Source organism: Bufo gargarizans, chromosome 9 (assembly GCF_014858855.1).
Source record: "Bufo gargarizans isolate SCDJY-AF-19 chromosome 9, ASM1485885v1, whole genome shotgun sequence".
Lineage (NCBI taxonomy): Eukaryota > Metazoa > Chordata > Amphibia > Anura > Bufonidae > Bufo > Bufo gargarizans.
The window spans coordinates 53,865,799-53,892,689 of NC_058088.1; the positions used below are offsets into that span (position 1 = coordinate 53,865,799).

General features: G+C 46.0%; 1 protein-coding gene across 1 annotated transcript in view; it reads right to left on the reverse strand.

The window, feature by feature from the left end:
• TNMD (tenomodulin) overlaps positions 1–26,891 on the reverse strand; it is a 124,830-nt gene that overhangs the window by 47,805 nt on the left and 50,134 nt on the right. Inside the window, exon 4 of the mRNA XM_044268624.1 lies at positions 8,554–8,694. Coding sequence (XP_044124559.1) covers positions 8,554–8,694 — 141 coding nt within the window. The remainder of the gene's footprint in view (positions 1–8,553; positions 8,695–26,891) is intronic.

Sequence of the window (26,891 nt, forward strand, 5' to 3'; positions counted from 1 at the left end):
ATGTACAAGAATATAACTACTATAATACTGCTCCTATGTACAAGAATATAACTACTATAATACTGCTCCTATGTACAAGAATATAACTACTATAATACTGCCTCCTATGGACAATAATATAACTACTATAATACTGCTCCTATGGACAATAATATAACTACTATAATACTAGCTACTATGTACAAGAATATAACTACTATAATACTGCTACTATGTACAAGACTATAACTACTATAATTTTGCCTCCGATATGCAAGAATATAACTACTATAATACTGCTCCTATGTACAAGAATATAACTACAATAATACTGCTCCTATATACAAGAATATAACTACTATAATACTGCTCCTATGTACAAGAATATAACTACTATAATACTGCTCCTATGTACAAGAATATAATTACTATAATACTGTTTCCTATGTACAAGAATATAACTACTATAATACTGCTCCTATGTACAAGAATATAACTACTATAATACTGCCTCCTGTGTACAAGAATATAACTACTATAATAATGCCTCCTATGTACAAGAATATGACTACTATAATACTGCATCCTGTGTACAAGAATATAACTACTATAATACTGCCTCCTATGTACAAAAATATAACTACTATAATACTGCCCCCTATGTACAAGAATATAACTACTATAATACTGCCCCCTATGTACAAGAATATAACTACTATAATGCTGCTCCTATGTACAGGAATATAACTACTATAATACTTCCTCCTATGTACAAGAATACAACTACTATAATACTACCTCCTATTTACAAGAATACAATGACTATAATACCGCCTCCTACATAGAAGGCTGTGAATGTAGCATGCAGTAGTATTTTTCTTCCTTCTGGATTGATATCTAATTGACTAGTTCCAGGTGATTTTGCCCTTTGTCCTCTCATAAAAGGTAATGTCTGTAACATGTGGTTTACACGTCTGACGGTAGACGTTCTGCCTGTGGTTACGTTATAGATTTCAGGTTCTCATTGTAGCGAGCAGATGATGCGGAGACTAGAACCGGGGGTCAGAGTTGAGTATAACATTTGGATATTAAAGAAAATGAAGAGTTTAATGAGCCGCTGAACGAGAGCACAAATATGGTCTAACCTGGACTCTGGAGATGGCAGAACGCCAGGACTACTCTCCTCATCATTTATATTCAATGTTCTTAGTCCCACCTATCACTATTGATTCATGAGCCTAACAATGATGATTCATAGATAGTAGTTACTAATTCAGCCCTTTCCTCACACATTAAACGTCCCTTTGTATGTAAGTAAAGCTTGAAGAGGCGCTGTCACCTCTGCAAAGTAAATTTTTTTATTCCTAGCACTCTATGTTGTATCATAACTCTATTATTCCTGCTAGAAGTGTAAAGGTCCATCCTTAGATTACAAGTTGGGGGGGGGGGGGGGTGTCCCTGTGTGAGATTGAGAAACAGCTCTCATTGTTTGAAGTTAAAGGACTGATATTCTGCTGTTTGGCCACAAGATGCCGCTGTTTCTTAAACACATATAATAGACTGCAAACACAAAAAGGGGGGGGGGAGGGGTCAGCACATCCCAATGCGCAGGTGCACGTCGCTAATGTGGCTGCAAATATACATCTAACAAACACATAGTGCAACAGCACTCTACAAACCAAAGGTAGAGTACAAAAGTATATTACATTGTAAATGCTATGCTAATAACTTAGAGATGCTTAGCAAATCCATTTTGTACAAAATCATTTGAGCCCATCTGCCGCACGCCAAGGCGATCTCTTTAAGACGGTCCTAACACTAAAGCTTACCTGTTGGGTGCCATAACAGCGACCATGAAATCCAGGAAGTCCAGGTCCCACATAGCATTTACAATGTAATATACTTTTGTACTCTACCTTTGGTTTGTAGAGTGCTGTTGCACTATGTGTTTGTTAGATGTATATTTGCAGCCACATTAGCGACGTGCACCTGCACATTGGGATGTGCTGACCCCTCCCCCCTTTTTTGTGTTTCTAGTTTTATATATAGGAGTAGTGGCTGACTCTGGGTCGTGCACTCCCTTAGCCTCACAGGCTGATTTTAATTAGCACGAGTATATAGTCTGCTCAGCATGCATGCTGGTATTTATAGTCCCTGGATTCCATGAAGGCCATTTTGGCTCCACACAGATATGGATCAACAGGGGCCCAGCATGCATGTGGGACCTGCACTTCCTGGATTTCATGGTCACTGTTATGGCACCCAACAAGTGAGCTTTAGTGTTAGGACCGGTCTTATAGAGATCGCCTTGGCGTGCGGCAGACGGGCTCAAATGATTTTGTACAAAATGTATTTGCTAAGCATCTCTAAGTTATTAGCATAGCATTTACAATGTAATATACTATTGTACTCTACCTTTGGTTTGTAGAGTGCTGTTGCACTATGTGTTTGTTAGATATAATAGACTGCAGATATTTGAATATTTAAAGGAGGTGGGGTTTTGCTAGGAGAAGCAGCAGCTATCTAAGAAGCTAGAAGTGTTGCTACTGTTACTACAAGGACTCTATTACTTAAAGGGACTTCGCACATTTGAGAGCTGATAAACACCCCCATGAACTTAATCCAGTTTAGCGTTTTGCTTAGGAGTAATACTCAGACACATGCTACCGGACTAGTTATGGGAGGGGGTAAGATTGAAAAACTGCAGTATTGGCAGTTACCGGTGGCCAAGAAGGACAAAGCGAAGACGGTCTTCATCCTACCTATAGGACTCTACGAGTTCAATCGGATGGCATTCAGCCTTTCCAATGGCCCGGGAACATTCCAGCAGGTGATGGAGCACTGTCTGGGAGATCTCAACTTCGAGTCGGTATTGATATACCTGGACGACATAGTAGTGTTTGGGGCCTCCTTTGAGGATCACCTCCAAAATCTGTGACAGGTCCTAAGATGGCTGCGAGACCATGGGCTCAAGATCAAGTCCAAGAATTGCCAACTGTTTCAACAGCAGATAGAGTATTTGAGACATTTGGTCACCCAGGAGGGGGTAAAGCTGGCCCCCAGCAATGTGGAGGCCGTCCTGAAGTGGGCCCAGCCGAGTACACTACGAGAGGTGCGGGCATTCATGAGAAATGGCCAGCTACTACAAGAGGTTTATACCCAAATTTGCTAATTTGGTGGGCCCATTAAACGAGTCACTAAGGGGCACTGCGGGTAGCCCGAAGCAAGAGGTCATTGAAGCAGTGAAAGAGGCTCTGACCAGTGCCCCGATTATGGCTTATGCGCGGTTCGAGATCCCATTCCTGCTGTACACTGACGGAAGTCTACATGGTCTGGGGGGCCGTGTTATCCCAAGTCCAGGATGGACGTGAGAGAGTCATTGCCTATGGCAGGCGGTCTCTTAGGGAGTTCGAGCATAACCCTGACAACTGTAGCTCCTTTAAACTGGAACTACTGGCACTGGTGTGGGCCATGACCGAAAGGTTTGCAGAGTATCTGACAGGTGCAGAGGTGACCGTGATGACGGACAACAACCCGTTAGCACATCTGGAGAATGCCAAGCTCGGTGGTTGGCTCGCCTTTCTAAGTACCATTACCGCATCAAGTCCCAATCAGGTAGGGAGAACGGCAACTCCGATGCTCTCTCCCAAGTCCCTGTAGGGTTGTCGACTCAGAGTGCCGATGAAGAGCTAGAGGACACTGAAACTACTGACCTTGGTCGATTACCCATGTTCCGGGACGTGGCACATTCAATTGGGTTGGCGTCTGAGATGTCCATGGACGTTGGCTGATTAGGAGAGAGTCCAGAATAGCTGTCCAGGCTTGTGAAAAGTGAAAGAATGGGTCTGGACCAAGATCTGGACTCGGCCAGAAGAGTGGGCCCGTCTGACTACAGAGGGCCAAAAGTTGTTGAGGCAGTGGGATAAGCTGACTGTTCCCCAGGGCCTCCTGTGTCGGACCATATACTTGCAATCAGAGTTGCAGTACAGGCGACAGATTTTCATCCCCATGTCATTAGGACTGGAGGCTTCCCGGGAAGCCCATGAGAGGGGTGCCCATTTTGGAAACGATAAAACATTTAAGTGGCTCCAACGGCTGGTATACTGTCCAGATTTGGCAGACATGGTGGCCCAGGCATGTCTTAAGTGTCGGCCCTGCGGGCTGAGTAAGAGTACAGCGGGCTCCTGTTGAGGCCATCCGGACCCCAGCGCCCCCAGGAGCTTCTTATGATCGATTACGTACAGATTGGGTACTCTACCTTGGGATACTCATACTGTTTAGTCATGACAGATCATTTCACAAAGTATGCGGTGGCTGTGCCAACAGAGACCAGACGGCAGAGTCGGCCGCTGAAGCTGTCTGAAAACACTTTATACAGGTGTTCGGGTGTCCATGGAGGATACATTCAGACCAGGGAGCATGTTTTCAGGGTACTCTCATGAATGAGCTGTACCAGCTGTATGGCATCGAACATTCTCACACCACCCCATATCACCCCCAGGGAAACGGGGCGTGCAAACGGTTCAACCGCACCTTGCTCCAGATGCTGCGGACTCTGAAGGACAGCCAAAAGACTTGGTGGCCCGATTACCTACTGAACTCATGTGGGCCTATAAAAACATGGTACACAGTACAACCGAATACTCCCCACATATGCTCATGTTTGGGAGAGCCAGAAGGGAGATTGAGGATCTCCACATGCCCGATCCGATGAAGCCACCCCCGAGAAATACCACTGCATGGGTACAAGAGCACCGAGAGCCGGAAGGGAGATTGAGGATCTCCACATGCCCGATTCGATGAAGCCACCCCCGAGAAATACCACCGCATGGGTACAAGAGCACCGACGCTGAGAGAGAGCGATCCACAAGGTTGTGGGGGAGCGCCTGGGACAAGTGTTACACCCTAACCCAAGACCAGTGCAAAGGAATGGGTATGCCCCGTGTGATCGAGGGATGGTCAAAGCCAAGCTAACGTCTGAGAAGTTGAATGGGCAGTGATGATGAAGAGGAGGGTAGTCCCTGCCATCCCGGTCTATGAGGTAGAGCCAATAGGGACTGGGGGCCCTCCCGAACCTTGCATCATAACATGTTAAGGTGTTTTAATTTTGATGAACCAGTGTGCGCAGGCCCCGGTACCCGCAGAGACTCCAGCCGGGGCAAGTTTTCTACCCAGGGAAAGTGTTGAGCGGTCAACAGCTCTCCCATTAAATGTGCCTGACGTCCCCAGGGCTTCTGAGCCTATCACTCTACGAAGGTCAACGAGGCCCAATGCTGTTGTGCCCCCACAGCGCTATGCCCAGGATGAGTTTGTATGGGGAGAGTTGCCGAGGACTACCACCTCTAGTGGGGTGGCATGTGAGATTGAGAAACAACTCTCATTGTTTGAACACTGTGTGTGGATTAAGTTAAATGATCAGGACTGATATTCTGCTGTTTGGCCACAAGATGCCACTGTTTCTTAAACACAGCTAATAGACTGCAGATATTTGAATATTCAAAGGTGGTGGGGTTTTGAGAACTTTCTAGGAGAAGCAGCAACCATCTTAGAAGCTAGCTGAGACTGAGGAGCTGTGTGTGAGCAGAGAATCTGAAGGATACAGGAGTGAGAGGACCCCCAGTGACCACAGCTGTAGCTGAGTGAAGCTGATCGTTGTCCAAGACCCAGATCCTATCCAGGAAAAGGATGATTGTTTCCAGGAAGAGCTGAGGAACAAAGCCCCATTTTTGCTGGAGAGACTGGTTGTTCGGTTTAGAGTTATCAGCGGATAAAGAGCAGACCTGGGTAGGTAAGATCATGCACGTACCTCACTGCAGTGTTGGCGCCTAGAGACTGAGACCAGGCCTGTAGTTAGCTAGTTAGGGTCTCTGTTTTGTGTTAGGCCTAAAGTGTTGCTACTGTTACTACAAGGACTCCATTACTTAAAGGGACATTGCACATTTGAGAGCTGATAAACACCCCCACAAACTTAATCCAGTTCAGCCTTTTGCTCAGGAGTAATACTTAGACACGTGCTACCGGATTAGTTATGGGAGGGGGAATACTATAGAGCACAGTAAACTGTTGTGTTGCACAGCAGGCTAACCCGTACTAAGCACCCAAACAATTGTTCATGTTTGCTTCAGGGTAATAATAGGTACGGCAAGGCAATTTTTGTTGTGCCCGCCAGTAGGTAAATTACTGCAAAATTTCCTCCGGCATCCAACAGAGGGCGCCGTGCTGTGCAACACAGGGGTCTCAGCCTTCGGGCTGGGTGTATATAAATTTATTTAATGTTCTCAACATTTGTGGTTGTATTTATTACCACGTGTTGGTAAAATTCTGTTATGTCAAAAGCTGGTGTTGGAGTTGCTTTCCTCGTTCGTGACTTCGCTGTATCCTGGGGAGCCCGCCCCGGTACATGGCTTACACCTGCACAGTCTGACACTATTCAATCAGTGCTGCTGTTGTCAGACTGTTCAGGGACACACCTCCAACTGGTAACACCCAGATGGACCTTTAATCATAACATTCTAGCAGGAGTAATAGAGGAATGGCACAACATGGAGTTAAAAGAAATGATGCTCCAAAATGTATATTTCATTGGGAATGCAAGTTGTTACAGAAACAGACAAATCCGGAGCATTGACTGCAATGAAAGGTCTGTAGCTTTCTAATGTACTTTGTGCACTTGTGCACTGTGCACTGTTTTTAAGATCATGGCTTGCAGTCAATGAATGAAATGGCTGAGAGTTTGTCTTGACCTACCCATGCTTACACAGATGTTGGGTTTCTTACAGTGTATTACTGTAGACAAGCTCTGTTGGGGTGGGATACAAGAAGGGAGATGTGCAGCTGCAGACTAGTAGTGGCTGTATAAATCTGCATGCAGTGAGCGTCCCCTAGTGGTGACTGTGTAAATATCTATGCAGTAACTGGTGGCTATATAAATCTGCTGGCAGTGAGCTCCCCCTAGTGGTGGCTGTATAAATACCTATGCAGTAAGCGCCCCCTAGTGGAGGATGTATAAATGTCTTTGCAGTAAACTCACCTTAGTGGTGGCTATATAAATATGCATACAGTGAGCGTCCCCTAGTGGTGACTGTGTAAATATCTATGCAGTAACTGGTAGCCATATAAATCTGCTTGCAGTAGGCTCCCCCTAGTGGTGGCTGTATAAATATCTATGCAGTAAGCTTCCCCTCCTCATGGATGGTGTATATGTATCAGTGCAGTAAGCTCCCTCTAGTGGTGGCTGTATAAATCTGTATGCACTGTGCTCCCCCTAGTGGTGGCTGTGTAAATATCTATGCAGTAAGCTCCCCCTAGTGGTGGCTGTGTAAATGTCTATGCAGCAAGCTGCCCCTAGTGGTGGCTGTATAAATATCTATGTAGTAAGCTCCCCCTAGTGGTGGTTGTATAAATATGCATGCAGTGAGCTCCCCCTAGTGGTGACTGTGTAAATGTCTATGCAGAAAGCTCCCCCTAGTGGTGGCTGTATAAATCTGTATGCACTGTGCTCCCCCTAGTGGTGGCTGTGTAAATATCTATGCAGTAAGCTCCCCCTAGTGGTGGCTGTGTAAATGTCTATGCAGCAAGCTGCCCCTAGTGGTGGCTGTATAAATATCTATGTAGTAAGCTCCCCCTAGTGGTGGTTGTATAAATATGCATGCAGTGAGCTCCCCCTAGTGGTGACTGTGTAAATGTCTATGCAGAAAGCTCCCCCTAGTGGTGGCTGTATAAATTTGCATGCATTGAGTTCCTCCTGGTGGAGTCTGTATAAATCTGTATGCACTGTGCTCCCCCTAATGGTGGCTGTATAAATTTGCATGCATTAAGTTCCTCCTGGTGGAGTCTGTATAAATCTGTATGCACTGTGCTCCCCCTAGTGGTGGCTGTATAAATTTGCATGCATTAAGTTCCTCCTGGTGGAGTCTGTATAAATCTGTATGCACTGTGCTCCCCCTAGTGGTGGCTGTATAAATTTGCATGCATTGAGTTTCTCCTGGTGGTCTGTATAAATCTGTATTCACTGTGCTCCCCCTAGTGGTGGCTTCGTGTAAATAGAATTGCATCCTATCACTTCATGGGGTGTGGATGGAAGCAGAGGGTGCAGATCAGTGCTGGCCCCCCTCACCTCGGCCATATAGCTAATGGTGTGGTCTTTCTTTATGATCAGTGCCTACAGTGCATGCAAGGGGTTAAACTGATGCTACAATACCAGCAATTGCTGTAAAGTGTTTAGTACTGAAGCATGCAGATCTAAACGACACAATGTATCAATAAAGTATCATATAACACGGTGATTGTTGCGGCGCTCATTCATCTGCAGATCTTTACGTCTTTTCATGTGAAGTATTTGCTGTTTGGAAATATTGCGCCGCATCATCTGGAAATTTCTTCATCAATAAAACAGGAGAAATGGAATGAGAAATCCAATCGTAACTTCTGTCATTAAGTCGTCTGCAAAAGTTGCCTTTAAGAGCGCTTTGCATTGACTGCGCAATTTTGTATACAACCCAGGTAATTATTATTTTTTTTTATGGAGAAAGAAAATCTATGATAAAAAAACAAAAAACGAGTGGAAGGACGCACGTGCTTAAAGTCGTGGATCTCCACCGCATTATCTGTGCCGTTCTCCATCCGAAAAGTTTCAATTTTGTTCCTGGGATCAATCTCCATCAAGACTGTTGTCTTCTCTCCGTCGCTGAGGAATTTGTATTCAACATCATAGACCTGCGGGGAGACAAAGGGGAGAATAATGGAAGACAATATTGTTTTATGGAGCCATTTTGAAATGCAATTTCAGCTGCGGTAATAAAAGCTGCCGAGGACTTTATATTACAAATCAAATGTTTTCTGCTGCTTCACTGGATCATTAGAAACAGGAGCTATTCCCGGAGACCGGTCCAATGGCCGGCCTGGTAATGTGCTTAGGAAATAGGCCCTTTTATAGCAAGGGGGGCCCATGAAAATGGGGCCCAGGTCTCGCTGGCACCGCCGCCCTTCCTCATTGGTGGTGTAATTCTACAGATGTTCTTCCTGACCTCTCCTCCTGACTCAACATACCGAGGTGAGTGGCACAAGCACGGATGAAAAACATCATTTGGAGATATGCTATCTGGAGTTGCTTATGCTCTATGTGCGGCCACCCAGTGGCGGTGATGTGAACTGCAGCCCGCTCCGTTCTCACGGTATAGCCTCCGGTATCTTCATAGTTAGGCTCCACCCAGTGGAACCTGCCGGCGCCTCCTTCTCCCATGCTGCCGTGCTGGCCAATCACAGTGCTCAGCTCATAGCCTGAGAGGCTTTTTTCTCTCTCAGGCTATGAGCTGAGCGCTGTGATTGGCCAGCGCTACAGCATGGGAGAAGGAGGCGCCGGCAGGTTCCACTGGGTGGAGCCTAACTATGAAGATACCGGAGGCTATACCGTGAGAACGGAGCGGCGCCCAGGTATAACAGTAAGTGCAGGGGGGTCCCTGGGCGCCGCTCTACATGCCTGTATAGTTAGTTTAGAAGTTTTTTTTCTGGTGAAAGGTCCTCTGTCTGTTCTGGGGGCTGAATTAATTTAAGGTGAATGATTCGAGGTCTGAATAATTTTAGGGGTCTGTTCTGACTCTGATTCATTTTAGGGGGTTGGTCTGGGGTATCATTCATTGTACAGTTCTGTTTTGGGGTTTGGATGTGTTTAGGGGTCTGTGTTGGACCTGAATGAGTTTAGGAAAGGTTACGCAGACCTTTACTGCTACTAGTTGAGTATCTTGTTTGTAAGGAATATTTCTTTGACCTTATATTGTGATATAACAATTTTCTTCCAAAAAATGTAAGAGGACCCCTTGTCCCGCACTCCAGCTCCATCAGGCCCTTTGTTTTTCTTTGTACAGCTCATTATGTCTCCCTGAGTCGGTGGTTCTGACACCCGTTGCCTCCGGTGATAGGTGACCCACAGAATGGGCGATGAACCTCACTCCACCTGCTGACCAATGGTGGCTTCCGATGGTGGATGTGCATAACACTTGTATCACAGCCTTGATGAAACATAATTGCAATGTCTCAAACATGTAAAAGTCAGATTGTGTCATGTGAGCGGGTGACGATGAGGTGGACGTGTGAGCGACTGCTGCCAGGAACATACCGTGGTGACAGAAGAGGATTCATCGCCTCACAACGAGTGAGTCCAGGCGGCTCCTATCGAGGATGTTGTGTGGGCTGATGTTACAAAATAATGGGATTTTGGCAGCTGTTTTTAAAACTCAGAGATCAGAAGAAACAAGAATAAAAATTCAAAATAATAATAATAATAACAGTCACTTGATGCTGTTCACTGCAGCAATGGACGAGGTCTCTCTGTGATGGTTGCTGAATCTGCATTTTCAACTTTCCTCCTGGACTTTCAGGCCAGATTTGGGTCCAGAGTAGTGTTGAGCTCGAATATTCGAATAGCGAATATTAATCACGAATATCGCAACTTCGCAAAAATTTTGAATATAGTGCTATATATTCGCTATTTCTAATATTCGTCATTTTTAACATCTGAAAACATGATTCCTCCCTGCTTCTTTCTTGTGGGTCAATGAGTCATTGCCCCACAAGCAACTTAAGCAGCGAGGAATCATGTTTTCATATGGAAAAAAATGACAAATATTCTAAAAAACGAATATATAGCAATATAGGGAATATATTCGTTATTTAGAATATTCACATTATTTTTTCCAATCTGTACAGTTGTTCGCATACTCCTCCCCGACAAGCGTCCCCTTCACCATGGGAACACCTGTGGGTTAGAACAGTGTTTCCCAACAAGTGTGCCTCCAGCTGTTGCAAAACTACAACTCCCAGCATGCCCGGACAGCCTTTGTCTGTGCGGGCATGCTGGGAGTTGTAGTTTTGCAACAGCTGGATGCACACTATATTCCTTATATAGCCATGTCCATGTATGGAGTCAGTGCTTGGGGACACCCAGTGTATTTAAATCTCTGGCGGGATTCAAACTCACAACCTTCTACATTACAGCCAAGAATTTTAACCACTACACTATAGAGCTGCAAATATAAAACTTGTGAAAATATAAAACTAGTAGTAAGTATTCCCATACAGCAGAAGTCTCATATTTTATATTTTTTTATATATATTTTTTTGGGTAACTGGCTATGCAGCTCTATAGTGTAGTGGTTAACATTCTTCGCTGTAATGTAGAAGGTTGTTAATTCGAATCCCGCCAGAAACTTTTCAGAAATACAGGCTAAATTAGATTTAAATACACTGACTCAAGCATCTCGCTCGAGCACACGCGATATTCGGCCGAGCATGCTCGCCCAACACTAGCAGGCATGTCAGCATTGACCATTACTCTCACAAGCCCCATACAGCGTTACAGTGGTATATGTAAGGGCTTTATAAATTTAAGAAAAATATTACTGGAAACTGCCTTAGAACAGTGATTGTCAGCTGCAGGCTGTCAGAGTATGATGGGAGTTGTAGTTCTGCAACAGCTGAAATGCCACAGGTTGGTGATGCAAAGATGAAGCTGAGCTTGGTTTGTCACTTGCCCAGGGAGCTCAGCTCTGCTATATTTGTAGTACTATGAAAGGCAGTTTTATTGGTGAAGGCAAAATAAAGAAGAAAAAGGGTTCAGAGTCACATTCAGGGTCCGTGTCCTAATCTGGAAGGTAACAGGAACCCGTCCCCTGAGCAGTGCAGAATATTTCAGGAAGCCTGGGTGGATATGTGGGAGGCCATAGGCTGAGAGTTACATAGTAGAGGGAGCAGGTTCCTCCAGCAGCGCAGAGTATTTCAGGAAGGCTGTGCAGACATGTAGGACGTCACAAGATGAGAGTTACATAGTAGAGGGAGCAGGTTCACCAGCAGCACAGAGCATTTTAGAAAGATTGTGTAGATATGTGGGAAATCACAGCATGAGATTTATATAGTAGAGGGAGCAGGTCCACCAGCAGCACAGAGCATTTCAGGAAGACTGTGCAGAAATATGGGATGTCACAGGATGAGAGTTTAGTAGATTTTGGGGGTGACACCAAAAGGGTTAAGAGGGTTGTGTCATTTCCTTATAGATTTCCCCTCACAGAGAACTTCAGGAGACGTCAGGTAATTATTATTCGGATAGCCTGGGAGCTGCGTACGTTCTGTGCGCTGCCTTCACCGTATTTTACAATCTGATTCCGGAAATATGATTTATGGGAGAAATGAAATAAAAAAACTGAAAGCCGCAGGGACCGCTTATTAAATCTGTCAAGAGTCTATGGACTGTTCTCCTGGTTACAGAAGGTAATAACTGACTTCAGGATGAAAGGATGAACCCCAAAATGTTCCTGCTGAAAGAACCCAACCGATGGGTTCTGTAGAGCGCCCCCTAAATGGTTAAATGACACACTACAACTGCTGTGAACGGAGAAGTCAGGGGCTGGAACTGGTGCCGCTAACCCCCTATTCTTCCTCATGTAGAGGACAGGACCCAGGAGGGACCCGAGGCTGTCACTGATGACGTCACCGTGCCCGGCCAGCCAGCTGATGTCACACGTCCCCGCGCAAGAGATTTTGCACGGTTTCTTTAATCAAGATGGTCGTGACGGCCTCTCCGCCACAGGATAGTCAATAGAACTATTTTTTTCCGTCATGTGAACTAGCAAAACCATTAACAGATTTATTTAACCAATCACTGGCAACAGGAGTCGTCCCAGAGGATTGGAAATTAGCAAATGTGCCCATTCACAGGAAAGGTAGTAGGGAGGAATCGGGCAACTATAGGCCAGTAAGCCTGACATCAATAGTGGGGAAATTAATGGAAACCATACTTAAGGAGAGGATTGTAGAACATCTAAAATCCCATGGATTGAAAGATGAAAAACAGCATGGGTTTACTTCAGGGAGATCATGTCAAACTAATCTTATTGATTCTTTTGATTGTGTGACTAAAATAATAGATGGCGGAGGTGCAGTAGACATCGCTTATCTGGACTTTAGTAAGGCTTTTGACACTGTCCCACATAGAAGGCTTATCAATAAAGTGCAGTCAATGGGCTTGGACTCCCATATTGTTGAATGGATTAGGCAGTGGCTGAGGGACAGGCAACAGAGGGTTGTAGTCAATGGAGTATATTCAGACCATGGTCTTGTTACCAGTGGGGTACCTCAGGGATCTGTTCTGGGACCCATATTGTTTAATATCTTTATCAGCGAAATTGCAGAAGGCCTCGATGGTAAGGTGTGTCTTTTTGCTGATGACACAAAGATTTGTGACAGGGTTGATGTTCCTGGAGGGATACACCAAATGGAAAAGGACTTAGGAAAACTAGAGGAATGGTCAAAAATATGGCAACTAAAATGTAATGTTGCTAAGTGCAAGATAATGCACCTGGGGCGTAAAAACCCAAGAGCAGAATATAAAATCAGTGATACAGTCCTAACCTCAGTATCTGAGGAAAGGGATTTAGAGGTCATTATTTCAGAAGACTTAAAGGTAGGCAGACCATGTCATAGAGCAGCAGGAGATGCTAGCAGAATGCTGGGGTGTATAGGGAGAGGCATTACCAGTAGACAGAGGGAGGCGCTCATGCCGCTCTACAGAGCACTAGTGAGACCTCATTTGGAGTATTGTGCGCAGTACTGGAGACCAGATCTCCAGAAGGATATTGATACTTTGGAGAGAGTTCAGAGAAGAGCTACTAAACTGGTCCATGGATTGCAGGATAAAACTTACCAGGAAAGATTAAAGGACCTTAACATGTAGAGCTTGGAAGAAAGACGACACAGAGGGGATATGATAGAAACTTTTAAATACATAAAAGGAAACAGCAAGGTAAAAGAGGAGAGAAGATTTAAAAGAAGAAAAACAGCTACAAGAGGAGATAGTGTTAAATTAGAGGGGCAAAGGTTTAAAAGTGATATCAGGAAGTATTACTTTACTGAGAGAGTAGTGGATGCATGGAATAGCCTTCCTGCAGAAGTGGCAGCTGCAAATACAGTGGAGGAGTTTAAGCATGCATGGGATAGGCATAAGGCCATCCTTCATATAAGATAGGGCCGGGGGCTATTCATAGTATTCAGTATATTGGGCAGACTAGATGGGCCAAATGGTTCTTATCTGCCGACACATTCTATGTTTCTATGTGTAACGGAACCAAAATGAACCATTATTTGTCCCCATAGACATTTATTAGGACGGAGCAAAACGGAACGCCTCTTAAAGGGTTCTGTTTTTATTTCCATCCTAAAATTCCGTTATATTCTGTTATAACGGAACCTATAACAGAATTCTATAACGCCAATGTGAACCCGCCCTTATTTGTATCCGAAGGCTGTAAACTTCTACAGACCGCACACTTCTACAAAATGCAGCAAACCCCCCCAGAAAAAGCTCTGTGTGACCCCAGCCTAAGTGATATCCCCAACTCCAGGGCTCCCGGCCGGTCTCAGCCTCGCAGCTGCACATGATAAATCCATATTACACCGACCTCCGCTCTCAATGATGAAAGCCGGGGGCTAGAACCAGCGACTCGCTGTGAAATGCGGTCACTTTGTTCTTTTCTGCAGGGATAACTTGTTCACATTTGTAACTTTTCGCCTTGAATGAAGCTTGTTCCCTGTACAGAGACAATCACGGACCCCACCAGGAGAGCAAGGAGCTATTACTTCTGAAGGAAATCTCAAATTTCTGCTCAGTGGAGCCAAATCGCTCTTCCTCCTCCACATAGAGTGCCTTAAAAAAGTATTCATACCCCTTGAATTGTTCCACATTTTTTACGTTACACCCACAAACTTAAATGTATTTTATTGGGATATTATGTGATCGACCGACACAAAGTAGCAAGAATGTGTGAAGTGAAAAGAAAATGATACATGGTTTTCAAAATAAATAAATAAAGATCTGTAAAGTGTGGTTTGCATTTCTATTCAGTCCCCTGTCAATACTTTGTAGAACCACCTTTTGCTGCAATTACAGCTGCAGGTCTTTTGTGTGATGTCTCTCTAACAGCTTTGCACATCTAGAGGCTGAAATATTTGCCCAGTCCTCTTTGCAGAAGAGCTCGCGCTCAGTCAGATTGGATGGAGAGTGTGAACAGCAGTTTTAAAGTCTTGCCCAAGATTTTCAATGGGATTTAGGTCTGGACTGTGACTGGGCCATTCTAACACATGAATATACTCCAGCTGTTACAAAACTACAACTCCCAGTATGCCTTGACAGCCTACAGCTATTAGGGCATGCTGAGAATTATAGTTTTGCAACAGTTGGAGGGTCGCAGGTTGAGCATCCCTGACATAAACCCTTCCATTGTGGCTCTGGATGGATATTGAGGGTCATTGTCCTGCTGGAAGGTGAACCTTCGCCTCGATCTCAAGTCCTTTGCAGCCTCTACCAGGTTTTTCTTCTAGGATTGCCCTGTATTTAGCTCCATCCATCTTCCCATCAACTCTGACCAGCTTCCTGTCACAACCAGACAGCTGAGAAGCTCTGACAGAGGCCTTTCAGAACCTCCTCCTTGAGTTCTGTGTTGTGGTATTCAGCTCCTCCTCTCATTAGCCTCTCTCAGCTGTCATGTGTTGGACTAATTGTTTCCCTTTAAATTCTTCCCCAGAAGGCTTTTCTGGGCGGCTTATATTTCTTCCTGGAGTATGTGTGCATGCCCATCTGGTTCTCCTCTCCTCTACAAAGTTAAGTGTTATACTGTTATCTGTTATTTTCTGTTTGCTGGATCCCAGGTGACCCTGACTCCCTCCGTGTCTGGTGTAGGGAGCCGGTGGTCGTGTCCCCTCACTATTGCAGGGTGCTCAGGGATTATATAGTCAAGGTACGTGGATATGCATACCTCCACCATTCGGATCTATGCATAGGCTGAGCAGCCAGGGAAAGTCTCAGGTCTTCTACAGGGGTCCCCCTTTTGTTCCTTAGCTTCTGGATCCAGCGAGTCATTTATGCATGTCGTTTTGCCTTGTTTCCTGTACACCGTCCGTGACATTATAAGCCGCCATAACCGTCTCAAGCATGGATCCGGTTTCACTTTTGGCTGAACGCCTTCAGGGTCTTTCATTGGAGGTAGCTGATCTCCGCAGGACTTTTTCTCAGCTTCAAGTGACCGGTTCAGCTGGCGTTCATGGAGTTTGTTCTGAGCCTAAGATCTCGCTCCCGGATACGTTCTCCGGGGGTAGTGAGAATTTTGTGCGTTTTAGAGAGGCTTGCAAACTCCATTTTCGCCTTCTTCCCCATTCTTCTGGTGATGAGGAACGGAGGGTGGGGATCATTATATCGCTGCTCAGGGGTAACGCTCAGTCCTGGGCCTTTTCGCTGCCGGAGGGGGCACGGCCCCTCCGTTCAGTGGATGAATTCTTTTTAGCCCTGGGTCAGATATATGATGATCCGGATCGTATTGCTCTGGCGGAGTCTAGACTACGTCTCCTATGCCAGGGTAAACAATCCGCAGAAATATACTGCTCAGAATTTCGGAGTTGGGCAGCTGATACTGGTTGGAATGATGCTGCACTCCGAAGTCAATTTTGCCATGGTCTTTCAGAGGGATTGAATGATGCATTTGCCTTTCATGAAAGGCCTATTTCTTTGGACTCTGCTATGTCTCAGGCCGTTCGTATTGACAGGCGTCTTAGAGAGAGAGGAGAGATCTCTCCTTCCTGTCATACTCGGTCCCAGGACTGTGCAGCGGTCCCATTCTCTGCGCAGGGGTCTCAGTCGCTGTCAGACCCTTCTGAGCAGGAGCCCATGCAGCTGGGGTTGATTGCTTCTGACAATAGAAGATTCAGCCCGCATGGGAGGGTTTGTTTTTGTTGTGGAGGTATTAATCATTTGGCAAATATTTGTCCCTCTAGGAGATTCAGGCAGTTCTCTGGGTATAATAAAGAAACAAAGAGGAAAAAATCTTTGAAAAATGTTCCGTCTGTTACTATTGGCAGGATTGAGGCGGAGATTGAAGATTTTCCGTTTGCTTGTAGTTCCCGTTTTGTCCTGCCGGCTAGGGTGGCGCTAGAGAGCAAGAACATTTTTTGTGAGATTTTTGTGGATAGTGGAGCAGCGGTCAATCTCATTGATAATCACTTTGCGATAACTCATGGTTTCCAGGTGTGCGCTTTGAGAAAGGATATTCCTGTTTTTGCTATCGATTCCGCTCCACTTTCTCAGAAATCATTAAAGGGCATAGTTCACAATATCCGTTTAATTGTGAGTGATGCTCATGTTGAGGATGTGTCATGTTTCGTCCTTAGCGGTTTGCCCACCCCTCTGGTGTTGGGGCTGCCCTGGCTCACTAAGCATAACCCCACCATTGATTGGCAAGCGAAGCAAATAAATGGTTGGAGTGACTTTTGCAGAGAGAATTGCCTCATGACATCTGTTTCTGAGGTTGCTACTAAGACTATACCATCTTTTCTCTCTGAATTTTCGGATGTCTTCTCTGAGAGTGGAGTTCAGGATTTGCCCCCGCACAGGGAGTACGATTGCCCTATTAATCTCATCCCAGATGCCAAGCTGCCTAAATCTCGTTTATACAATCTTTCCCAACCTGAGAGGATCGCTATGCGTGCTTATATCTCTGAGAGTCTGAGAAAGGGACACATACGACCCTCGAAGTCACCTGTTGCCGCTGGTTTTTTCTTTATTAAGAAAAAAGATGGTTCTTTAAGACCTTGTCTGGATTTCAGGGAGCTGAACAATATCACAATTCGTGACCCTTATCCGCTTCCTCTGATCCCGGACCTATTTAACCAGGTTGTTGGGGCTAAAGTCTTTTCCAAATTAGATTTAAGAGGGGCATACAACCTGGTCAGGGTCAGAGAAGGGGACGAATGGAAGACGGCCTTCAATACCCCTGAGGGCCATTTTGAGAATTTGGTTATGCCTTTTGGTTTGATGAATGCCCCAGCCGTTTTCCAGCATTTCGTGAACAGCATTTTTTATCATTTGATGGGAAAATTTGTATTGGTGTATTTGGATGACATTTTGATTTTTTCTCCCGATTTCAAAACTCATAAGGAACATTTACGTCAGGTCTTGCTCATCCTGCGGGAGAATAAATTATATGCGAAACTGGAAAAATGTGTGTTTGCGGTTCCAGAAATTCAATTTCTGGGGTTTCTTCTCTCCGCTTCTGGTTTTCGCATGGACCCCGAGAAGGTCCGCGCTGTGCTTGAGTGGGAGCTTCCTGAGAATCAAAAGGCGCTGATGCGTTTTTTGGGCTTTGCCAATTATTACAGGAAGTTCATTTTGAATTATTCTTCTATTGTTAAACCTCTCACTGATATGACCAGAAAGGGGGTAGATTTTTCTTCTTGGTCAGTAGAGGCGCGTAAGGCTTTTTCTGATATCAAGGAGAGTTTTGCTTCCGCTCCCATCTTGGTGCAACCTGATGTTTCGTTACCCTTCATAGTTGAGGTTGATGCTTCTGAGGTGGGTGTGGGGGCGGTCTTGTCTCAGGGTTCCTCTCCTGCCAATTGGCGACCGTGTGCCTTTTTCTCAAGAAAACTCTCCTCCGCAGAGAGAAATTACGATGTGGGAGATAGGAAATTGTTGGCCATCAAGTTGGCTTTTGAGGAATGGCGCCATTGGCTAGAGGGAGCCAGACACCCTATTACCGTATTTACTGACCATAAAAATCTGGCCTACTTGGAGTCAGCCAAGCGTCTGAACCCGAGACAGGCCAGATGGTCGTTGTTCTTTTCTAGGTTTAATTTTGTTGTCACGTTCCGCCCTGGAGTTAAGAATGTGAAGGCAGATGCCCTGTCACGTTGTTTTCCGGGAGGCGGGAATTTTGAAGACCCGGGTCCCATTTTGGCTGAAGGTGTGGTGGTCTCTGCTCTTTTTCCTGAATTGGAGGCAGAGGTGCAGGCAGCCCAGTCAGAGGCTCCTGATCTTTGTCCTCCTGGGAGCTTGTTTGTGCCTCTCGCTTTAAGACACAAGATTTTTAAAGAACACCACGATACGGTCCTTGCTGGGCACCCGGGGGTAAGAGCCACACTGGATCTCATCGCTCGGAGATTCTGGTGGCCTGCGCTTCGTAAGTCGGTTGAGGGTTTTGTGGCAGCCTGCGAGACTTGCGCTCGTGCCAAAGTCCCTCATTCACGGCCATCAGGTCCTCTCCTTCCCTTACCCATTCCTTCCCGTCCTTGGACACATCTGTCCATGGACTTTATCACGGACCTGCCTCGTTCCTCGGGGAAGACTGTGATTCTGGTGGTGGTGGACCGTTTTAGCAAAATGGTGCATTTCATCCCTTTTCCTGGTTTGCCCAATGCTAAGACGCTGGCGCAGGCATTTGTTGATCACATTGTCAAATTGCACGGTATTCCTTCAGACATAGTCTCTGATAGGGGCACGCAGTTTGTTTCCAGATTCTGGAAGGCTTTCTGTTCTCGCTTGGGGGTTCGGTTGTCATTCTCTTCTGCTTTCCACCCGCAGTCGAATGGCCAGACAGAGCGCGTCAATCAGAATCTGGAGACATATCTGCGTTGTTTTGTGGCGGAGAATCAAGAGGATTGGTGTTCTTTTTTGTCCCTTGCTGAGTTTGCTTTAAATAACCGTCGTCAGGAGTCCTCTGATAAGTCACCATTTTTTGGTGCATATGGGTTTCATCCACAGTTTGGGACTTTCTCGGGAGAGGGGTCTTCTGGTTTACCTGATGAGGACAGATTCTCCTCGTCTTTGTCATCTATTTGGCAAAAGATTCAAGATAATCTAAAGAGCATGAGTGAGAGATATAAGCGTGTGGCTGATAAGAGACGTGTGCTTGGTCCGGACCTGAATGTTGGTGATCTGGTGTGGTTGTCTACCAAGAATATCAAATTGAAGGTTCCCTCCTGGAAGTTGGGTCCTAGGTTTATTGGGCCTTACAAAATCCTGTCTGTCATCAATCCTGTTGCATACCGTCTTGATCTTCCTCAGACTTGGAAGATCCATAATGTTTTTCATAAGTCCTTATTGAAACCTTATGTTCAACCCATTGTACCCTCGCCTTTGCCTCCTCCTCCGATTATGGTTGATGGGAATCTTGAATTTCAGGTCTCTAGGATTGTGGATTCTCGTCTTGTCCGCGGTTCTCTTCAGTACCTTGTTCACTGGGAGGGGTATGGTCCTGAGGAGAGGATGTGGGTCTCAGTGACGGACATTAAAGCCTTTCGTCTCATCAAGGCTTTCCATAGGTCCCATCCTGAGAAGGTGGGTTCTGAGTGTCCGGAGTCCACTCGTAGAGGGAGGGGTACTGTCACAACCAGACAGCTGAGAAGCTCTGACAGAGGCCTTTCAGAACCTCCTCCTTGAGTTCTGTGTTGTGGTATTCAGCTCCTCCTCTCATTAGCCTCTCTCAGCTGTTATGTGTTGGACTAATTGTTTCCCTTTAAATTCTTCCCCAGAAGGCTTTTCTGGGCGGCTTATATTTCTTCCTGGAGTATGTGTGCTTGCCCATCTGGTTCTCCTCTCCTCTACAAAGTTAAGTGTTATACTGTTATCTGTTATTTTCTGTTTGCTGGATCCCAGGTGACCCTGACTCCCTCCGTGTCTGGTGTAGGGAGCCGGTGGTCGTGTCCCCTCACTATTGCAGGGTGCTCAGGGATTATATAGTCAAGGTACGTGGATATGCATACCTCCACCATTCGGATCTATGCATAGGCTGAGCAGCCAGGGAAAGTCTCAGGTCTTCTACAGGGGTCCCCCTTTTGTTCCTTAGCTTCTGGATCCAGCGAGTCATTTATGCATGTTGTTTTGCCTTGTTTCCTGTACACCGTCCGTGACACTTCCCTGCTGAAGAAAAGCTTCCCCGAGCATGATGCTGCCACCACCATGTGTCACTGTGTGGATGATGTGCTCAGGGTGATGTGCAGTGTAAGTTTTCCACCACACATAGTGTATTGCATTTAGGCCAAAAAGTTAAACTTTGGTCTCATCTGACCAGAGCACCTTCATCCACATGTTTGCTGTGTTCCCTACATGGCATGTGGCAAACTGCAGTGTTCACACCCTGCAGATTTTGTTGCAGAAAAGCTGTAGATTAGATTAAGTGTCATTCTTTGCATTGGCAATGAAATCCACAGTATAGCTTGACGTGCTGCAGATTGAAAATACGCACCACAGGTCAGTTTCTGCCACATTTGGCTGAGAATTGCTGAAAGCTCATTCACTTTGCTTGTACTGTACAGCGCTGCAGATTTGCTGCACGAAAATTCGTCCACAGCTAATCAGTCACGTGTGGAACCAGCCTAAGGCCACTTCAGACGAGCAAGTGTCACGCTCCAGACTTGCAGCACAGCTCCCGCCCTGAACTTCCAGCACTGCCGGGGTCACATAGCATTATATTGATTTATGATGCTATGTAACCCTTAGAGGTCTGGAATGTATTGTATAACACTAACAGCATTATGTGACCCCCTGCAGTGCTAGACGTTCAGGACTGGTGCTGCGCTGCAACTCCGGAGCATGACACTCTCTCGTCTGAAAGTGGCCTAAGGGTGGCTGCACACGATCCAGATTACGTGCAGTTTTTCCATTCAGATTTTCATGCAGACTAATACAGTACCAGCAAAGTGGATGAGATTAGACAAATCCTATGTATAATTTACTTTTCTGTTTGGTGCAGAAATTGACCTGATGAGCGTATTTTGAAATCTGTAGCATGTCAATTGTTGCATTTTTCTTGTGTGTATTTCACCCTTTTCAATGGAAAACACATCAAATCTGCACCAAAAAAAAAAACACATAAAAAATGCACAAAAACACAAAACGCCACTGACCCTGCATATCTTCCTACTGAAACCCACCTCTGCAGTTCTGACCCTTGCAAAACAGCTGGAGACAAAAAAAAAAAAAAAACTGAGCAGAGCTGGACCTCAAACAACCTACAAGACTCAGGAGCAAAGACAGGACTAGAAATGCCACAAAAACAAAACTAAACAAAGCAAACTAGACAAAGAGCTAAATACAAGGATTTACTGGATATAAATAGAATGGCCCTGATTTATCACGTCTTCACTCCAGAATTCTGGCTTCAAAAGTTTTGTGACTTTTTGCATTTTTACAAAACACCCTCCAGTTATGAAATATGGGTGGGAAAGTGGACGTGGTTAGCTATGTTAACGAGTTTCAGTCAATGTCCATCACTGAGACTTTTTTAAAACAGTCTAAAAAAAATTGACAATCTCACCCCAGCAAGAGGGTGGAGTAGGAGAACTGCACTAACCTTTCTAGACAAAAGTGTTCGGTTTTAAGGCTCATGCACACGACCGTGTGCTGGCTATGTCCGTGCTGAGGACTGCAAATTGCAGTCCGCAATGCATGGGCACTGGCCATGTGCCCGCCGTTTGCAGATGCGGACCCATTCACATGAATCCACATCCGACAGTCCGCACTGCAAAAAATAGTACATGCACGACTGTTTTTTGTGGTGCAGAGGCGTGGACAGAAAACCCATAGAAGCACTCCGTAGTGTTTCCGAACTGTGCCTCCATTCTGCACCGCACTGTATCTCCCGGATTGCGGACGCATTAAAGTGATACGGTGCACACACGGCCGATGCCCATCTATTGCCGACCCACTTTTTGTTTGTGTGCATGAGCCCTTAAGGATAAGACAAATTTATCAAACAATCTGCAACATTTGATAAATGAGGCATATAGAACGGCAACACAGAGTCAAGCAAAACTGACTTCAGATATTCCCCTCATGATAAATTTTACCCACAGAGCTTATGCTATCACCAGCAACATCACAGCAGAGACCAAAAATATTTAAAGAGGTGTTATCCATTCTGGAACAAGCCCGGCTGCAGCAGAGACATCAGCTGACCCACAACAATGTATCAGCTGTCAGAGCGTTGCCTAGTAACTGCCCCAAACAAACGAAGAACAGTTATTTAGTGACTGATCACAGTTAGTGTTGAGCGAACTTGTGTTTTAAGTTCGGCGTCTAAAGTTCGGGTTCGGGTTATCGAAGAATCGCGTTATGGATTCTAAATTACGTTATAGTCCGTGGTAGCGAAATCCATAACGAGATTCTTTGATAACCCGAACTTTAGAAGCCGAACTTAAAACACAAGTTCGCTCAACACTAATCAACAAGAAACCTTTCCATGATCAACCCAGCTCTGCCACCCCCATGTGTGATATGGCGCGGTCCGTGCAGCCATGTTTTGGAGCAATCCATACAAATATTTGGGGTATTTTAACAAGTCTTGAAGTGCCAGCCCCCGGCCAGGTGTTCTCCTCACACGTAAGCCTTTTATCCTGCGCATTCCCCAGCCTGTTTATGTCGTCAGTGTGATCTCCATACAGCAGGTGCCTTCCCTTCCTCAGCGGATGATTGACAGTCGTCAAGGTAGAGGCGCATCTGTCCTCCTTGATTGCAAACACCCCGGCTCATCCGTTTTCCATCTCCGCGGTGTATACTGAGTGTACCCAGGATGATCGGGGAGTTTGCGCGTCTCCCCCGGCCTGGCCCGCGTCTCCTAATGTAATTACTGTCTCTAAACAGGTTTTGATTTTGCAATATGCCTTAATTAGAACTAGATTATGAATTAATTCGACAAATAAAAACAGCTTGCTCTGCGCCTCGGGTGACGGCTGAAGGAGAGAAATCAGATGCATCGTCTTGTCTGACAATCTCCTTATCAGTCTCTGCGCTTGCGGAGCCCCCCGCTAACCGCGCGCCTCTTTGTTAAGTACATAATGCCACCGCTCCGGAGTGACGGGGGAGGCTGCCGCATTGTCGGGGCTCTATCTCCGCACATCTGGAAACATTCATTCCCTGAGTGTTTGCTATTAATTTCATAATGCGGATGCATCCCTGCTGGGGGAATGAGGATGTGCCTGCAAAATTCATGATGTAGCAGAGCTGAGTTAACATACTGTGTCCTACCTTCTTTACTGCATATATATTGATTTCTATTAAAGAGCATAACCCCTTCTTCCCCCACCCGGCTCCTCTGACATTTCATACTCCGATGCTCTTCCTTGCTCTGCGCTGTATCGCGCAGGGCAAGAGCTTTTTCTGGAGATCCGGTGACGTACTGGGCTCCCCATGGGTAAGCTAGATGGAGGCTCCAGCCTAGCAGTGAGCCCGATGATGTCACCAGCACTAATGGGCGGGCTTCAGTCTGTGAAACGGGCAATGCGAGAATGTAAACAAAAAATACCTTGCCTGGCGCGATACAGCACAGGGCAAGGGAGAGCATCAGAGTATGAAATGCTCCAATGCTCCTGTCAGAAGGGCTGAGTGGGGGACGAGGGGGAACCCGGACTACCCCTTTAATAGGAGAAGCTAGCTACTTCCTACTTCAGTGATGTCACCAGAGGGCTATACTTTGTATACTATAGTCAGTGAATTTGCATGAACTATAAATGCAATGAGACATGTCTCTGAGGATGATGGGAGTTCTCCCACTATGATTGACTGGCAGGAAGATCTGTAAAAGGGATGGTGATCCATCTCAGGGTGACCGTGTGACAGAGATGTCAGCTCCATGACAGCCGGCCCAGTATGGCCGACTATGGCCAACTACTTCCCAATAAATCAGGAGAGTCCTGGAGCACGGACTCACTGCACATCAGGGCTCAGAAGCACAGGTAGGTTTTATTTTTGGGTGGAGATATAACAGGGGTCTTCACAGACCAATTTTGCAGAGAGAAACCACGGCCAGCTCGACACCAGGATGGACATGGGTGGTCTTCAAGAGTCTACCAGAGAAGATAAAGTTGTACGTACATTGGAAGTACTGTATAGGTCTGGCCATAGCCACACAGTGCCAAACGTCTCCCATAGGCTCCCGTCACGCATGTTCTGCATAGGTTGCCTCTATATGGAGCAGATTGCACTATTCCATACACAGCCCCATCCAGGCTGAAGGGGATCTCGTTTGGCCTCGGTTGGGTAAATGGGGTCCAGAGATACATTTGGAGCACGGACACTGCAAACATAGTGTGAATGTAGCCTGGCCGCGACAAAATAATGGTGATGACAAAACTTCAGTTGTTTGCTTAAGTCGCCTTGTGGATTTGGCAAAATTATCTTTTTTTTTTTATATTAGTCACCCGGCAACTTTTTACCCCAAAGGGAAGCTGTGGTTTAAACCAGATCGCTCCGAATTTCCTGCTTCCAATGTTGCTACATGTTTTCTTGCTTAAAGAGCAGTCGCCTTTCCTGACCTGTCTGTTTAGTAAATACTTGTATTCCACATGAAATGACCATTCCGGAGCATCCGTCCTTATGACTCTATGTTGTGCCGTTCCTCTGTTATTCCTTCTAGAATCGTATGAATAAGGGCTCACTCGAACAGTTTTGCAGAATGGGTGCGGACCCATTCATTTCAATGGCGCCGCGAAAGATGCGGGCAACAAATCATGTGCTGTCCGCCTCCGTTGTTCCTCTCCGCGACCCCGCAAAAATGGTAGACCATGTCCTATTCTTGTCCGCTGACAAAAATAGGCATTTCTATAATGGGCCACCCGTCCCGTTCTGCAAATTGCGTAACGCACACGGGTGGCATCCGGGACGACAAAACACGGCACAGTAGTGTGAATGCGCCCTGAAGGTGTTACCAGTGGGGGACATGCATCCGCAGTGTCTGACTCTGTCCCAACAGTGCTGCCGATGCAAGAATGTCCTGGGACCCCCCCCCCCACCCAACTGGTAACACCCGCCTGGACCTTTAGTCATAAACTTCTAAAAGGAATGACAGAGAAAAGGGCACAAATAACGTCCTAGGAATAGATGCTCCAGAATTGTTACTACATGGGGAATGAAAGTAGTCACTACTATATGGCAGGAGAGGTGAGCGCTCTCCTTTACTATATCAGACATGGCAGGAGAGGTGAGCGCTCTCCTTTACTATATCAGACATGGCAGGAGAGGTGAGCGCTCTCCTTTACTATATCAGACATGGCAGGAGAGGTGAGCGCTCTCCTTTACTATATCAGACATGGCAGGAGAGGTGAGCGCTCTCCTTTACTATATCAGACATGGCAGGAGTGGTGAGCGCTCTCCTTTACTATATCAGACATGGCAGGAGAGGTGAGCGCTCTCCTTTACTATATCAGACATGGCAGGAGAGGTGAGCGCTCTCCTTTACTATATCAGACATGGCAGGAGAGGTGAGCGCTCTCCTTTACTATATCAGACATGGCAGGAGAGGTGAGCGCTCCCCTTTACTATATCAGACATGGCAGGAGAGGTGAGCGCTCTCCTTTACTATATCAGACATGGCAGGAGAGGTGAGCGCTCTCCTTTACTATATCAGACATGGCAGGAGAGGTGAGCGCTCTCCTTCAATATATCAGACATGGCAGGAGAGGTGAGCGCTCTCCTTTACTATATCAGACATGGCAGGAGAGGTGAGCGCTCTCCTTTACTATATCAGACATGGCAGGAGAGGTGAGCGCTCTCCTTTACTATATCAGACATGGCAGGAGAGGTGAGCGCTCTCCTTTACTATATCAGACATGGCAGGAGAGGTGAGCGCTCTCCTTTACTATATCAGACATGGCAGGAGAGGTGAGCGCTCTCCTTTACTATATCAGACATGGCAGGAGAGGTGAGCGCTCTCCTTTACTATATCAGACATGGCAGGAGAGGTGTGCGCTCTCCTTTACTATATCAGACATGGCAGGAGAGGTGAGCGCTCTCCTTTACTATATCAGACATGGCAGGAGAGGTGAGCGCTCTCCTTTACTATATCAGACATGGCAGGTGAGGTGAGCGCTCTCCTTTACTATATCAGACATGGCAGGAGAGGTGAGCGCTCTCCTTTACTATATCAGACATGGCAGGAGAGGTGAGCGCTCTCCTTTAATATCAGACATGGCAGGTGAGGTGAGCGCTCTCCTTTACTATATCAGACATGGCAGGAGAGGTGAGCGCTCTCCTTTACTATATCAGACATGGCAGGAGAGATGAGCGCTCTCCTTTACTATATCAGACATGGCAGGAGAGGTGAGCG